At 32.6% G+C, this 16649-nt stretch overlaps 1 protein-coding gene across 2 annotated transcripts in view; it reads left to right on the top strand.

The window, feature by feature from the left end:
- The window catches only part of NUP35 (nucleoporin 35), a 29739-nt gene extending 14278 nt beyond the window's left edge, over positions 1-15461 (top strand). The window contains exons 5-9 of one of the 2 annotated variants that reach the window (XM_011356469.2): positions 9059-9200; positions 11643-11712; positions 12496-12624; positions 13678-13842; positions 14810-15461. In XM_011356469.2, the coding sequence (XP_011354771.1) occupies positions 9059-9200; positions 11643-11712; positions 12496-12624; positions 13678-13842; positions 14810-14887 (584 nt within the window). In that variant the 3' untranslated portion in view covers positions 14888-15461. The remainder of the gene's footprint in view (positions 1-9058; positions 9201-11642; positions 11713-12495; positions 12625-13677; positions 13843-14809) is intronic. The other variant, XM_011356465.2, reaches the window with a different exon arrangement.
- The last annotated feature ends 1188 nt before the right edge of the window (positions 15462-16649 follow it).

Genomic DNA, 16649 nt, shown 5'->3' with positions numbered 1-16649 from the left:
GAGCCTGTCATCTCACCCTTTATTATACTCACTTTTAAACTTGTCTTCCTGGATTTCAGCCAGCAACCTCTTTTATACCTTTTATAGTCTCTGTGTCCTCCAAGACCTGAGACCTTATAGAATGACTGTCATTGGGTGTTTCAGGGGATTAGAGATGAATACAATTGTTTAGTTCACATTTGATCACATGTTGTGGTGTTCATTGTTCAACATGTTTTTGGTTACAATGTGTTTTTAAACTGAAAAGTCTAAGGAAACAGTCCCCACAAGATTACTCTCACTTCAGATGCCAGCCGCAAATTTGGGGTAACCCAGAGCTACCCTCACTTCTGCAAATTCAGGGTTTCCCCAGTCCACCCTAAGGGTTGGTAATTTACTAGAACCCGCTGAAAGTAAGTATGGTTATAGTTTTATTATAGCAAAAGGATACAAATTATAGCCAAAGAAAGAAATGCATAGGGCAAAGTCTGGAAGGGTCAAAACACAAAGCTTTCCTGATATGTTACCCTCCTGGCATTGATAGATGGCACTGTACACAGTGTTGCCAACTAGGGAAGTTCATTGGAGCCTTCATGTCCAGAGTTTTTATTGGGGTTTCATTATGTAAATATGATTTATTGAATCATTAATCAAGGACTAAACTCAATCTCTAGTCCCCAACTCTTCCCAGAGGCGGGATGATATCATGTGGCTCAAAGCTCCATTCTTGGTATCACATGGTTGGTCTCTACAGTGAGACTTGCCCCCATCATGAGTCACCTTTTTATCATAAACTATCCAGGGACCACTCTTAGTCATCTTGTTATCTAGTGCACTTGAGAACCTACCATGAATGACAAAAACACTCCTGTTGCAAGAGAAATTCCTAGCGTTTAGAGGTTCTCTCTCAGGAACTTGACAAAGGGCTGGCCTCTCTTTGTGCTGAGGCCAAATTCTTTATTATACATTATACTACTGTGTTTCATGGATAGAAGGTGACAACAGTGCCAGGAACCTCTTTTTTCCCTGTTTCATATGTCACGTATTTGTTTAAAATATACCACTTTTATCTCTTTTGTTTTCATTTGGTTTATTGTGAAATAATTGAATATGTTCTTTAATTGAGGACATTTTCATAAAGGGTAATAAGGTCTTTTGCCCTCCACTTTAATCCAATTTTGTGAAGAGTGTTTGAATTGTGATTTACCAAGGGAGACACATTACAGTCCAATTTGATGTGGTTTATTTTCATCTTATAAAGCATAGCATGTGAGTACCAGAAATCTGATTGAAAGGAAGTAGAATCAGTGGAGCAATTAAACATTAACGAGGTGGGGGGCAATTATGCTAAACTTATGTAAATAGTTTTAGATTATGTATAAGTAATTATGTTTTTCAGAGTAGTTGACAGGGCAAAAATTAGATTGCTTATTCATTTGAGACTTAATTTTGATTTGTTTTATTTTTAAAGGTCATAATGATTGTCTCATTTTGAGCCTTCATTTAATTTCTTGCTTGAAGGTTATTACATGATGTTGTATAATTAAATTGTGCCTTCTTAATGTTAATACAGGACATAAAAAAATTTGAATTGGCTTCAGATTTTATGCTAAAATGCCTTTTACTACCTTTCATGTGTTAAAGCTTTGTCTTTGTAGTATTTAAGAGTATCTTTTATGTGCTTCTGCTCTTTTCTTAAAGAGATAGTTGGGAAGTTAGTTGATAAGCAGACACTTGTCAAAATGGGATGTTTTTCATTTTAAATGAGACTTATTTTAGAAATATGTTTTATCCATTAAATGCATAATGCATTTGAATATTTGTTAAATGTATCATAGCATAGAGTTTGCTGTTCATTTCAATGATTTACTTTGTATTCTCTCTCTTTTTAAAAACCAACATGAACTCAGTTTTAAAAGTCAGGTAAATCTATAGGACTGAGCTATGTAGTAGTCCTTGGATTGTTTCCTTCCTGTATACCTTTATTTTCTCTAGAGCTAATAATTGTTGCATATCATCAATTGTTTGATTGCTTTTATAAAAATATTTGAATATTTGTTTCTCAAGCTTGTTGGCTGATGAATTGTTAGCCTATTAACTTGATAACTGAAATAAGCAGTCAATCTTGAGCACCTTTTTTTGTTTTCTAGTAGGGTATAAGATAGTATTCTGAATTAAATAGATTCTTTAATAAGCCTAATAGATCTGAACTGATCTGAAACAATTTTTTTGGAAAGGCTGTATCAATTGGTTAGATTAATTATGGTTTCTAAATTTGAGTCTGAATGAAGTAAAGGGATTCACGTTGTGTGGTTTACTTAAAGAGTTAAGCTTAAGTTTTGAAATCCTTGGGTGATTTCTCTTTAGTTAGGATCACATTGTTGCATTATAATTTTTACTTGATTGATATTTTTAACTTTTGAGCCTGTTGAGGGTGTAGTTTTAATTTGGTATTGCTTGTAGGCAAGAGACGTACATCATTCCTACAAGTCCTTTAGACTTGACTCTGAATATATTTGTACTGTTAATGCAAAAGAATAATTGTACCAAGTGCATCATTTATGTTGAAGTTATCTATTGTTAAAACAGTTAACTTTTTTGAGTTTTTGTCCACCTACTGTTCCATTTGATCCTTGGAGTTACAGGTAAGTCTTGTGTTACAGGTCAATGTATGGATATAGCTAAAGGAAACTAACATTTTTTATTACAGGTTTATTGAAACGTAATTGACATAAAACATTGTTTAAGATATACAATGTGTTGATTTGATGCACTCACATGTTGCAAAATGATAATAGTGTTAGCTAACACCTACTTACCATTTCTTTTTTGTGGTGAGAACATTTAAGATCTATTAGCAGCTTTCAAGGATATAATACAATGTTATTAATGATAATACTATAGCTTAGATTCCTAGAACTTAATCATCTAATGACTGGAAATTTGTATCCTTTTGCCAACATCTTTTATTCCCCATTTCCCAGCCCCTGGTAACCACCACTCTGCTCTCTGCTTCTATGAGTTTGAGTTTTTTACATTCTACATATAAGTGAGATTTTATAATAATTGTTTTTCTCTGATTTCATTCTCTTAACATCATGAACATCATGTTCTTCGGGTTCATCCATATTGTTGCAAATGGCAAGATTTCCTTCTATCTCATGGCTGAATAACATCCATTGTATGTATGTACTGCATCTTCTTTATACATTCATTCATTAATGGACACTTAGATTGTTTTCATATCTTGGTTATTGTGAATAATGCTATAATGAACATGGGAGTGCTGCTGTCTCTTAGAGATTCTGCTTTCATTTTCTTTGGATATATACCCAGAAGTGGGATTGCCGAATCACCTAGTAGTTCTATTTTTAATTTTGATTTGTATTTCCTGGATGATTAGTGATGTTGAATCCATTTCTTTGTACCCATTGGTCATTTGTATCATCTTTGGAAAAATATCTGTTCGGTTCCTCTGCTCATTTTTTAAAATTGGATTGTTTTCTTTGCTATTGAGTCGTATGAGTTCCTTATTTATTTTGGATATTAACCCTTATCAGATGTGTGGTTTGTAAGTATTTTCTCCTATTCCAGAGGTTGTTTTTTCATTTTGTTAATGGTTTTGTAGATGGCTTTAAGAAGTATGGATATTTTAATATTAATTCACCGGATGCACGAACACGTGATATTTTTCCATTTGTTTCTGTTTTCAGTTTGTTTCATCTGAGTCTTGTGGTTTTCAGTATAGAAATCTTTCACCTCCTTAAATTTATTGTTTTTGATGTTATCGTAATTGGGATTTTTTTTTCTTTCTTTTCAGATACTTTATTGTTAGTATATTAGGATGTTCTCTAAATAAAATCATGTCATGTGCAAACAAAGACAATTATACTTCTTTCTTTCCTTTTTGAGTGCTTTTTATTTCTTTTTCTTGCATGATTGCTCTGGGTAGGACTTCCAATACTATGTTGAATAGTGATGAATAGGCACCCTTTTTATTAATGATCTTAGAGCAAAATGTTTCAACTCTTTCCCTCTTGAGAATGATTAGATGTAGGCTTGTTGTATGTGGCCTTTATCATGTTGAGGTATGTTCCTTCTATACCCAGGTTGTTGAGCATTTTTATCATGAAATGATGTTGTATTTTGTCAAATGTTTTTTTTCTGCATCTATTGAGATGGTCATGTGATTTTTATCTTTCATTCTGTTAATGTGGTACATCACATTTATTGATGCTGAGTATGTTGAATCCTTCTTGTATTCCAAGGGTAAATCCTGCTTGACCATGGTGTGTGATCATCTTAATGTGGTGTTGAATTTAGTTCGTTAATATTTTGTTGAGAATGTTTGCATCTGTATTCATCAGGAACATTCGTTTCCTTTTCTTGTAGTGTCATTATCTGGTTTTTGTGTCAGGGTGATACTGGCTTCAAAATAGAAACTAACATTTATTGAACCTCTTAAACATGCTCTCTCAGTTAATCTTAACTATGTTAGGTTAGATAGGCATTTTATGTATGTTTGTGTTTTATGTTCCTCATGTAAAATGGTTATGGTAGTTATTTCTCATAGAATTGCTTTTAGAATTCAGTATGAATACTGTCGTCTCCCCTTAGTTGCAGTTTTGTTGTTTCAGTTACCCACAGTAACTGGATTGCTAACATTCTGCAATCCAGACAGTGTTCAACCCTCCATCTTATATACCTGCATTACAGGACTTAAATACAGCCGTGGTCCAAAAATATTAAATGGACAATTTCAGAAATAAACAATTTATAAATTTTAAATTGCACATTGTTCTGAGTAGCATGATGAAATCTCAGCCGTCCTACTCTGTCTCTGAATCTCAGGACATGAGTCATCCATTTGTCCGGTGTATCCACTATGCTCTCTGTATGCTACCTGCTCATTAATCTCTTAGCTGTCTCGGTTATCAGATTGACTGTTGCAGTATTGTAGTGTTTGTGTTCAAGTAACCTTTATATTACTTAATGATGGCCCAAAAGTGCAAGAGTAGTGATGTTGGAAATTCAGATATGCCAAAGAGAAGCTGTAGAGTACTTTCTTTAAGTACAAGGAAGAGTACAGTACAAAAAGAAAATTGAGAGAGACCACATTTACATAACTTTTATTACTGTGTTTTGTTATAATTGTTCTATCATTAGTCGTCGTTGTTAATCTCTTACTGTGCCTAATTTATAAATTAAACTTTATCTTAGGTGTGTATGTATAGGAACAAACATACAGTCTCATGTGTTGCTTAACAATGGGGATACATTCTAAGAATTGCATCATTAGGTGATTTTGTCATATGAATATCGTAGAATACAAATCTAGATGGTGTAGCCTCCTACACAGCTGGACTATGTGGTATATAGCCTGTTGCTCTTAGGCTACAAACCCATACAGCATGTTATTATACTGAATACTGTAGGCAGTTGTCACAGAATGGTAAGTATTTTTGTATTTACACATATCTAAACATAGAAAAGATACAGTAAAAATATGTTATAAAAGATAAAAAATTAGTACACTTGTATAGGGCACTTACTGTGAATGGAGCTTTTGGTACTGGGAGTTACTCTGGGTGATTCATTGAGTAAGTGGTGAGTGAATGTGAAGGTCTAAGACATTACTGTAGGCTACTGTAGACTTTATACACACTGTATACCAGCATCACCACGAACACTTAAGTACTAATATGTTGTGCTATGATGTTACAATGGCTATGATATCACTAGGCAGTAGGAATTTTTCAGCTCCTTTATAATGTTACGGGACCACCGTCATATATGCAGCCTTTCGACTGAAATGCTGTTGTATGGCACATGGCTGTAATATACTAGGGCTTGGTATTACCCACAGTTTTAGGCATCCGCTGTGAGGGTCTTGGAATGTATGCCCTGAGGATAAGAGGGCACTACTGTATGTATAACTGTTCAGTTTATGCTGGCAATCATTATCATTAATATTATTACTGTTTTTGCTTTCTTTTTTATTGTAATATTTGGAATTGAGGCTCAATAACCACTGTTAGTTGTGGTAGCAGTAGAACTGCAACGTGAACTGACTGCAAAGCATATTACTTTTCCCGCTACATGATGCTCTCTGCCACGGTGAATGATTGGTCCAGGGCTAGCATTGCTATTTGCCATCCAAGCCAAGCCAGTTCTGGGCTCCTGACACAATTACATGTTGCCTTCTAAAAGCAAAGTTTTGTGCTGCCTTTCTCACCCTCCTATATGTTAAAGATATTTGCATTATTCTTTTGTAATGCGGTAGCAGTTGGAACATGAGGATCTAGAATAAAATACTAATCTCCAAAAAAAAATTATTGAGACCTATTTAGTTTTTCACTTTTAAAATTTTTCTTTGACCTTTTGAGTGTTATAATTATATCTCGTGAGTAAATTGACTCTCCAGTCCTTTGGTATGGGTTAATAGTAGTCCCTGTGAGTAACTGTGACACACTATTAGCTTATTTGTTAAGAGAACTTATTTTTTTTTTGTATGGTTCTGAGGAATCATTCTATATTCATTAATAGAAAGTTAAAACTCAATTGAAACCCTTTTTGTATTTGAATAGTAGCTTTATTATTCATTTCTTGATAGGCTTGGTCCCTGTAAATTTTTGTGTTAGTCATGCATTTATAAGGCACATAGGAGGCACTTGACACAGGATCAGCATTTACCAAAGTATTTTATTGAGGGCAAAATGTGGTCAAGTATAGTATAGGAAATTTTGGGTTGAAGGCAGTTATAAATATTTTGGATAGCCTTTGAGAGTTTTTTATATACATTGTAAATCTACCATCAGGACAGTATTGTATATAGCCTTTCATAAAACTTTTACCACAGTACTTTCCCCCTCCTTCTGTAGAGTATCTTTTTTATTTCTTAAGAATATACTTGAACAGATCCATTTGACTATAAACACTTTGGAAGAACTTGGGTGATTTTCAACTCAGTTAAGAAAAAAAGACAAGGCGGCAGGTATATAGTTAGAATGTGTTGAGCAGAGAGCCTTCAGAAAATTAGTAAACATGTGCGAATCATGTGTAAGGTCCTACAGAACAGTTTTTCTCTGAAAAACTGAAGGCCAAAGAGCTTTGGGATTGTATATAGCTATTGATATTTACTGCATTAGAAATTACAATTGAGAACATTTAAAAATATATATTAATTCATTCAAAAATAATGTTTCATATAAACATAAGTAACCCTTTTTAAAGTGAAAATAACTTTTCGATAAAAGATTTTTATGAGAAGAGTGACATTTTATGTTTTTTCAAATCTTACTGTCTGGCTTAAAATACAACTGAATTTTCATATCTGCTTCTTTTATAGTCAATCTGAATTGATTGAATCAAATCAAGTAGCCTCTGGAAAAGTACAATGTACTCTCATGGGTGAATGAGAGTGAAAAAAGGCAAATGAAACCTTAAATTAAAATGAAAATAATTTTGAATTGGCTGATCCCATGAGAGGTTCTTGGGGAGCCCAGGATATATGGACCATACTTGTACAGCTGCTGTTGTAGTAATTATAAGTATTAACTAGATTATTGACTAAGAGCACGTGCTTTGAAATTAAATTGCCTAGATTGGAATTCCAGCCTCCCTTCTGGATGTTATTTAACGTTACTCTGTTGCCTAATTTGTTAAATGGAGCTACTAATAGGATCTGTTATATAAGGTTGTTAGAATTAAATAAAATATACATATAAAGAATGGTGTTATAAGCACTCAGTAAAATGCTACCATTCATTATCATTTCAAAATTGTAGTCCTGTTATATCATCCTTACTTACAATTTACCATTGGCTTCCCAGCTATTTTCAGATAAAAACCAAAGTCTTTACTGTGGCCTGTGAAGTTTTTCTTTACGGTCTGACATCTTGTTACCTCTCTGTGCTCGTATAGTTGTTCTGACCTCAAATCTCCCTCCTCACTATGCAAATACTGGCCTTGCTCTTCATCAGACACTAATCATGTCCTTTCTTAGGGCCTTTGTACTTGTTTTTTTTCTCCACCTAATATTCATGTCTTCAGATATTGGCATGTTTTGCCTACCATCTCCTTCAGGATTTTGTTTTAATGGCACCTCAGTTAAATTTTTTTTTGTTAAACCTTTCCACACACATAAATATTATACTCCACATCTCCCTTCTGTGCTTTATTTTTTTTCTATAGGATTTTTTTTGTTTTCTAACATACTAGGTATTTACTTATTTGACTCTTTCACTAGAATTTAAGCACCATTAGAGATAGTTGGGGTTTTTTTTTAAACTGTTTTTGTTTTGTTTTTTGTTTTATAGTCTAATTTTCACTACTGTATCTTAGATACCTGGAAGGATGCTTGGTGCATATTTAAATGCTGGAGTAATATTTCCTTATGAGAGAATCATTACTATTACTCCACAGGCTAAAGAAAAATGTCTTCGTGCTCAGAAATAATGTGATCTCAATAGGACAGTGCCTGTGGGATAAAATGATCATGAAAAGCATTTATCTTGGTATGTTAGACATGTAGAAGGACTCATTGATTAGTAGTAGTTATTGAGGGATAAGAGAAGAAAGGACAGAATCAGAAATTTCAGATAGAAATGACTTGAATCAAAACATAAAACCTGCATTCACATCTTAAGGGTTAGGGTAAAGACTGTTTAGTGGCATATTGGAAAAATAAGCGTAGAACTATATTGTGGAGGCCAAAGCATTTGGATTTTGTTCTGTGGGTAATGAGGAGTTACTGAATATTTTTAAGGCAGAGGTGCCATGATGAAAGTGGTAGGTTTGGAAGATGAATCCAGCAGAAGTCTTTGAGGTTGACTAGAGAGCTTTCTGGTGTAGGGTTAACTGGAAATTAATAAAACATTTGCATAATCATGTTATTCTCAATTATTAATGACTTCAGATTGTATGATAGTATAAAATTATTCTATTATAGTTGTGTATTTTAAACCATGCAATTGCCAACTTTTAATATACTTTTTCATTTAAAACTAAAAGCTTTGATATAAAAAAATAAATCAAGATGTTCATATTGGTAACTAACTTATTAAATGTACTAATATAGGGCAAAGTATGTTTAGTCCAGCAAACATTGGACAACCACGAAAGACAACGTTATCTCCTGCCCAGTTGGATCCTTTTTATACTCAAGGAGATTCTCTGACTTCTGAAGATCACCTCGATGACACATGGGTGACTGTGTTTGGGTAAGGTTTCTGGATTATTTACCATGAAAAATAAAAATCCTTTCCTATAATGAATATTATAAAACATGCAAAAATGTTAAAAGAATTGCACAGCAAACACCTATATAACCACCACCTAACTTAACAGTTTGCTACATTTGTTTTATCTTCCATTAATTCATCTTTTTTTTTGCTGTTGGTACATTTCAGAGTAAGTTATAGACATTAGTAAAGATCACTCTAACACTTCAGCATGCATATTAACTAGTATTCAATATGATTTATAGTTTTTAAAAATCATCTATGTTTGTCTCTTCTCAGATTATTTTCTCTCCAGCATATTTGCTGGATATTGGGTTATCCCTTTAGACTTTAGGGAGCTCCTTTCTCTTTCTAGTTAGTGACTTTCTCTGCTTGTAGTGGACTTAATCATTTTGGAACAAATTGAATTTCATTTGTGTATATATTCTGTGTCACAAGCATATATATACTTTCTAGTCACAGAATATTAAATGTTAATAGAAATTGTGCATGACAGGCCTAAATGCATTTTGAATAGATTTAAAAAAAATTACTTTAAAGCATCTTAGAGATACTGCATCATTTACAGATGAGGAAACTGAGGTGTAAATAGATGATTTAGATATTATATCTAGTTATTAGTAATGTTTCAGCAAAAACTTAGGTCTTATTTTTAAGCTGTTTATAATGTAGTATGTAAGGTTTGTGTCTGAAAGTGTTGTGATATTGGACCTAACTATATTTAGTTTGGGGGTAAAAATATAAAAATAACACATGAGCTCCTTGAAGGGAAAACAATGGAGAATAAATGTTAGTGGACTTTATATATTCAGTTTATTTAAAAGTTAAAAATTCAAAAGAATATATAAGAATATACAGTGAAAAGTTTTTCTTCTACTTTTGTCCCCAGCTACAATTTTCCTCTCTTTTAAGGCAATAATGGGCACCTATTTGTTATGTAGTCTCCCAGAGAGATTCTGTGTGTTATTGAAGCCCACAGTCAGTCTTTTATCTATAGCAGTTGGGCAGGTGGGCTCTGTGTGTGTGTGTGTGTGTGTGTGAAAATTTTTGTAACCTTTCATGAAATGGCTGTATGTTTTTGAATTTGGGTATCCATTCTCAATTTTTTTTTTAGGCTCAATAGTAATGGTGTCACTTTTAAGATTCCTTAGTAATTGGGTAAATTACTTACTTGAAGTACTTCTAGTCCTTTTAAGACATACATTTTTCCAGCTATTTTCTTTTGGTTTTGTGTTTTAATAACTATGTAAGAACTAAAACATTTTTTTCTAAGGGATGAAATATTTTGACCTTTTATAGGGAAGTACATCTAAAATACATTATATGTGTTCTTTGATAATTTATCTTTTTTTGCTGACTCGATATCATGAAATACTATTCATTGTTTTAGGGTGATTCTTTTACAGGGTATTGGAATGTTTCTACTCAAAGTAGTCCTAGGGTCCTAAAATTATATTTTATTTCCAGGTACCTCCTTTGATTGCAACCATTATTTCTCCCCTTCATTTATATTTTATTTAGCTTTGCTTTGTTAGGCACCCTACCTCATTTATTGGTTTTCTTTGGGGTTAGAAATCTTATATTCAGGTTTGTATAACATAAAATTATGGTCCTGAATGCAGTGAGTATTTTACTCATATAGATTTTAATGTGTGGAGTTTCTCATTTAGTTTTGTGACTTAGATTTTTGGGGGAGTCGGGGGGGGGTTCCAATCCAAGCTCCAGAAAACTGAAGTTACCGGTTAAGGAAACTCCATAGATTTTCAAATTGAAAATAGTTTTATTATTTGGACTGTATAAGTATTAATGTCTTGTAAAATATTCAAATTATACAAAACTTTATAAAGAAAGTGCAAGTCACTTAGGATTTTCACATACAGAGTATATGGCTTAAAATTTTGGTAATCATTCTTTTAAATGTTTCTGTACCATTGATATTGGTAATGACTTTTATTTTTGTTTCGGGACTAAATTTGTGAATTTTTAGGTGGTGCTCAATATATAATGATAGGACTATATAATTTAAAATTCTTTTCCTTTTAATTACTGTAGCATACCCAAGTATTTCTTTCTCCCTCCCCCCACCCCCACACATACCCTTGTAAAATAAATTATATACAGAACTGCAACTTCATAGTTCTTTTCTAAAGGTTATGATAATGACAGTAAAAGTGGAATTTTAGAGATTTCAGAGGTGGAATCTAGGGATGGAGTAGAATGGCTGAGTCAAAACTAATTTTAACGTATTTGCTTTTGGGCGATGGGCAGTGATAGATATATCTGATGGAAAAACAGGATGATCAAGGGTCTCCTATTTTTCTAGACAGTTGGGACTAATTTATCTTAAAACACTTGTAAGTATGGTAATTTGCACTTTTATTTATCGTGGAAGCTGACTTTTTGGACAACTCTTTTTTTCAGGTTTCCTCAAGCATCTGCTTCCTATATATTATTACAATTTGCACAATATGGGAATATCTTAAAACATGTGGTAAGGCTTAATTCTTTTCAATTCAAGATTTAGGTTGAGGAAAGATAATCTATGAATTGAGGAAATCTTTGCTGCTGAATTTTGTCTGTTTTTCCTTTTTTTTTTTTAAGAGCGTTCATAGAATGTGTCTGTTGGAGTCTGGAAGGTTGAAAGGCTGGAAGTTGTATAGTATTTGTCAAAAAAGGATAAAGAGAGAAAATAAGAAAGAGAATGAGAGTATCAGACTCCCCTCATCCCTTTTCTTAGTTTATAGTCTCTTAAAAAAAGATAGATTATGCCAAAATATTTTTTTCCAATTCGACCTTGCTCTATTGGAGATAAAGGAAAAAAGGAGAAGTTCTTGACTTCTTAGGGCTTTATAGCTTATAAAGAGCTTTAAAAAATACCTTGCACAACAAGTTATAAATAACAAATCTTTTTTTCCATTATTAGAGATTGACTGATTTAACTCCCACACAAAATCAGGTTGATGAATACAGTTTTTAAAAATTTCAAGCAAGTATTGATAAGACCTTTTTATGAGAAACAATTATCTTTTGAGCATTCCTTTACTTTCAGAGACTATTTGCCACATATTCTTTATATTAGAGAATTAAGAGCCAGATAGAGATTATTGAAATTGTCTAATGGGATCTTTGTTGAATCCTAGTATATAGCTTTTTACAGGGCATCAAATAAAAAGTGGAAGCAGATTTATCTTTATGTATTTTTGTTTTCTATGTAATTCATTAAGTTTAGAGTGTATATGTTTTTTATTTTAAGAAACAACTTCATTCTTAACAGATGTCTAACACAGGAAATTGGATGCATATTCGTTATCAATCTAAACTGCAGGCTCGGAAGGCCTTAAGCAAAGATGGGAGGATTTTTGGAGAGTCCATCATGATTGGTGTAAAACCATGTATAGATAAAGTAAGTTACTGCTGATGTAAGGAAAACAGCTTAATCTGTATGAAGTGCATAAGTCTAGGTATTGACATTAGTGGTTATGTTACTTTGCTTCACTTGCTTCTTTTTCTTAGTTTATAAAATATGATGGTGTTATAGTACTCTTTTCATGGTAAGCCAAAGATGTTTAATCCCAAGACTTTAAAATTTAGAGATAATCTATCCCAACCCTTTCATTTTACAGCTAAAGAGTCCAAGAGGACTTAAGTAACTTATCCAGAGTTGTTAAAGTGAGGCCTAGATCCTAGGTCTCTTAACTTCTTAACTCATTCTCTTGTGCAAAGCAATATCAGGTTCTTTTAAGTACTTTAAAGAAATGGTGCTATTTCAGAATGAAATATTTCACATGAGGGTTAAACTTAAATGGCTGAAGCTTTTTATTATTTCTCTTATAAGATATTTAAAAATTGTTAAATATACACTTATAAAACAATACTGAGCACAGTTTAAACTTTGTGGCTTTAAAATCATCATGATCATTCTTTAAGTAAATGTGAACTTCTACCTGCTAAAGACTGTACTTGGTGCTTATATATACACATTAGTGCACAAAGCAGACACGGCTCCTATTCTTATAATCTAGGATTACTGTGTAGTTGTATAATTATTATATTGTGCTGCACCAGATGTTCGTAGAGGCTAGATGAAAATTTGAGGTTACTGGGTACTAAATACTACTGGACTTTGATTTTCCTCTCTCCCCAAATTTTTCGAAGAATTCTCTTTTTCTTTCTTGATGATTTTCCATAGTATTTGTTAGGAGATTTTTACTCTTGGGAGTCTAATTGTCTTGAGGATGTTTGAGGTCTTTGAAGTTAGATTTCTGGCTGAACATTAGATCTCAAATGCTAATTAAGAAACATATTGTTTTATCAAGCCTAAAATTATTTAGAAGATTAATTAGATCAAATAAAGTATGCATCTTTTAATAAAGTTTTCTTTGTAAGTAGGATGTAATATTGGGTAATATGTATTATGTTTATAAACAAAAATTTTTATATCTTTATTTCTCTATAGAGTGTTATGGAAAACAGTGACAGGTGTGCTTTGTCATCCTCACCTCTGGCCTTTACACCACCAATCAAAACCTTAGGTACACCAACCCAATCTGGAAGTACTCCTAGGATTTCTACTATGAGACCTCTTGCTACAGCATACAAAGCTTCTACTAGTGACTATCAGGTATTTTAAGAGTTGAATATAAAGGGATATACTTTAAAGGCTGAAGTACATAGCATGTTTAACATTTTCATTGGATTGATCTGTATTTGTATGCCATTAAATATTTCCTACTGTAGTGATTACCTTGTTGAAACCTGTAAACTTTATATTCTTAAATTTCCTATTTTAACATTTAGGATTTTGGCCAGTTGAATTAAAAAAAAAATTATTGCCATTTTAAAAATATTTGAGAGTTTATTTTAGTTTTTTTCTAAGTTATATTTACATATGTAAGAATTATGTTAGTGAACATTTCTGACGAGGGAATATTAAAAAGCTTATTGATGACTAAATCTGATGGTATCGCAAATGAAGAACCTCAGGTTAGAGTGGCCTTTGGTTATGAAAAGAAAACGCTGACCAGTTCACATTTCAGAATTTCTCGTTTCAAAAAAGTTTAAAGGAAGAGTATATTATATTTGTTGAAGAACGGTAAAAGTTTTAATGACTCTCATTCAATTATTGTCTCCTAATTAATTAAGCAGGAGTTCTGAACTTGCCTACCTACAGACATGGGTTTTGAAACAGCAAATGAGAGAATCATGCTTTAGTAGTGCAGGTAGTAACAGTTTAGAGTTCACCCTGAAATTTGGAGGTCATTCTAGAACTGTGGTTTTTACTATTAGTTTTTTGTGTTCTTTTTTACGAATATTTTAAAGCCCTCATCTCTTATGGCTTTTGTGGTGTTTGTTCAGTTTCCTAATTTAAGGAGCAGATGCAATTTGCCTTGTCAAAGAAAAGAGATTTTCTCATTCTTAAGTGCATAAAGATGTTCTAACTAAAGGTATATTTTCATCTGTAAATATACAGTTTAGTTCTACAAATGAATTTTTGTGTTTGGCTCTTTTAAATTAATCGTTAACTCTAGAATTGACTATGACACCGAAGAAACCATAACCTAGCAATTATGTGTGTGTTTTTTCACTAGGTCATTTCTGACAGACAAACGCCAAAAAAAGATGAAAGTCTTGTATCCAAAGCAATGGAGTACATGTTCGGCTGGTAGTGTAATAACAGCTAAGAACTGAACTACAGAGGAGGAGGCTGCTACACTAAAACAGTTAGCAGAGTACTGCCAGGTTTCCTTGGGTTAATTATATAACCACTCTTGGCAGTATTGGATAGCTATCTTATACTTTCTTTAGAAGCCTTTTTCTTTAAGGATACAACATATTTGTAGCTCGCACTTTAAAAGATGATTGAGATATGTTTTAAAGAAACAAAAACTCCCTGTAAACAGGATTTTGTGCTTTCTGTAGTAGTGCATGCTTAAGCACAAAAAAACTCAGCATTGATTACTATAAAGTATATAATTGAGTTTGAGATGAAGCTTTGTAGTCTTCATGAGTTGGTAAGGAGAATTTCATGAAGGGTAACTGTACAGCTGCTTCTAACAAAACACAGTTTATAATTAACAATTTGAATTATGGCCTTTTAATTTAGATAGTATTTAATATTTTAATTATCCTTGTTTTTATATGTCCTATCATGGACTGTCATCTTTCAGTATTCCTAAAAAGCCAGAACAGTCTTTTTAAAAACCTACTAAAGTTCTTGATAATAAACTTCTATGTATTGAATGTTTTTTGAAAGAGTGCTTTTTTTTATTATCACAAAAAGTTATAAAAATGCTTTCTGAAGTAGAGAAAATATGTCATCAACCTCCATATACCTGTAATCCAGCTCTAATAACCATCCATATTTTGTCATACCTGTTTCTTTTTCCCTTTTGTTTAATGACATCAAATGTGATGTCATTTTAATCTGAATATTTGAGGACATGGCAAAAAAGAACATTTCCAAAGGTAATTACAATGTCAGAATCACACCTAACAGAATTAATAATTTCTTAATATCTAATATTGAGTCCATTAAAAAATTTCTCAGTTGTCTCAAATGTATTTACAGTTGATTTATTTGAATCATTATTTAGACTAGGTGTATATGTTTGTTTGGTCATTTTGTCTTTGGAGTGTCTTGAAATGTAAATTAGTTTCCCTTCTCTTCCTCCCTGTCCCACACACTATGATTTGTTGAAGGAACCATGTGAGTTTTCTATAGCGTCCCATAGATTGAATTTGGTCTATTTTCTTGTTGTTCGTCATTTATCCCATATCCTAAAAGTTAGGTCTAGAGAGAATTATTTAGATTCTGATTTTATGTTTTTGAGCAAGGAAACTTTTTATTAGTATGGTGAACTTTATATCATATTAAATGAAGAGGCATTTAATGTTGTTTGCTCCACTTTTAATGATGTTCAGATTGGTCATTGGGCACATGGGCAGAAGTCTGACATCATCATTGGAAGGTTCCCTGTCATCTTTTTACATAATATTTTTAAAAGCATGCATTAATGCCTGCATTAGATATTTCATCGAGTTTTGCAAAGTGATGATTTTCCAAATTTGTCATTCCTATTGCATTTATTAGCTGGAATTTTTTTTTTTTTTTTTTAGTAGAAGAACCTTGATCCACCTACTAGGGCTATTTGGTTATCATTCATACCAGAATAGCAGAATAAATATTTACTCTTTTTCCTTTATTAGTTTTCAGAGTAATTTTTGGTGCCCTGGCAACGTTCATTGATGTCTTGTGAGTTAAAAGAAGTGTTTTCCCTTTGGTGTCATTATATTATGAACTTAGGACTTTTTTTTCTCTGCCCTTAATTCACTGTTTCATTCACTTGCAGTCACTATTCTTCTGTTCAAATTATCTCCTTTGGTTGATAAGAACCCCATCAAGGTACCTCTTTGTATGAAAAGGAGGTT

Source organism: Pteropus vampyrus, unplaced genomic scaffold, assembly GCF_000151845.1.
Source record: "Pteropus vampyrus isolate Shadow unplaced genomic scaffold, Pvam_2.0 Scaffold2, whole genome shotgun sequence".
In the NCBI taxonomy this organism is placed as follows: Eukaryota; Metazoa; Chordata; class Mammalia; order Chiroptera; family Pteropodidae; genus Pteropus; species Pteropus vampyrus.
This window is presented reverse-complemented; position numbering and strand designations above follow the sequence as displayed.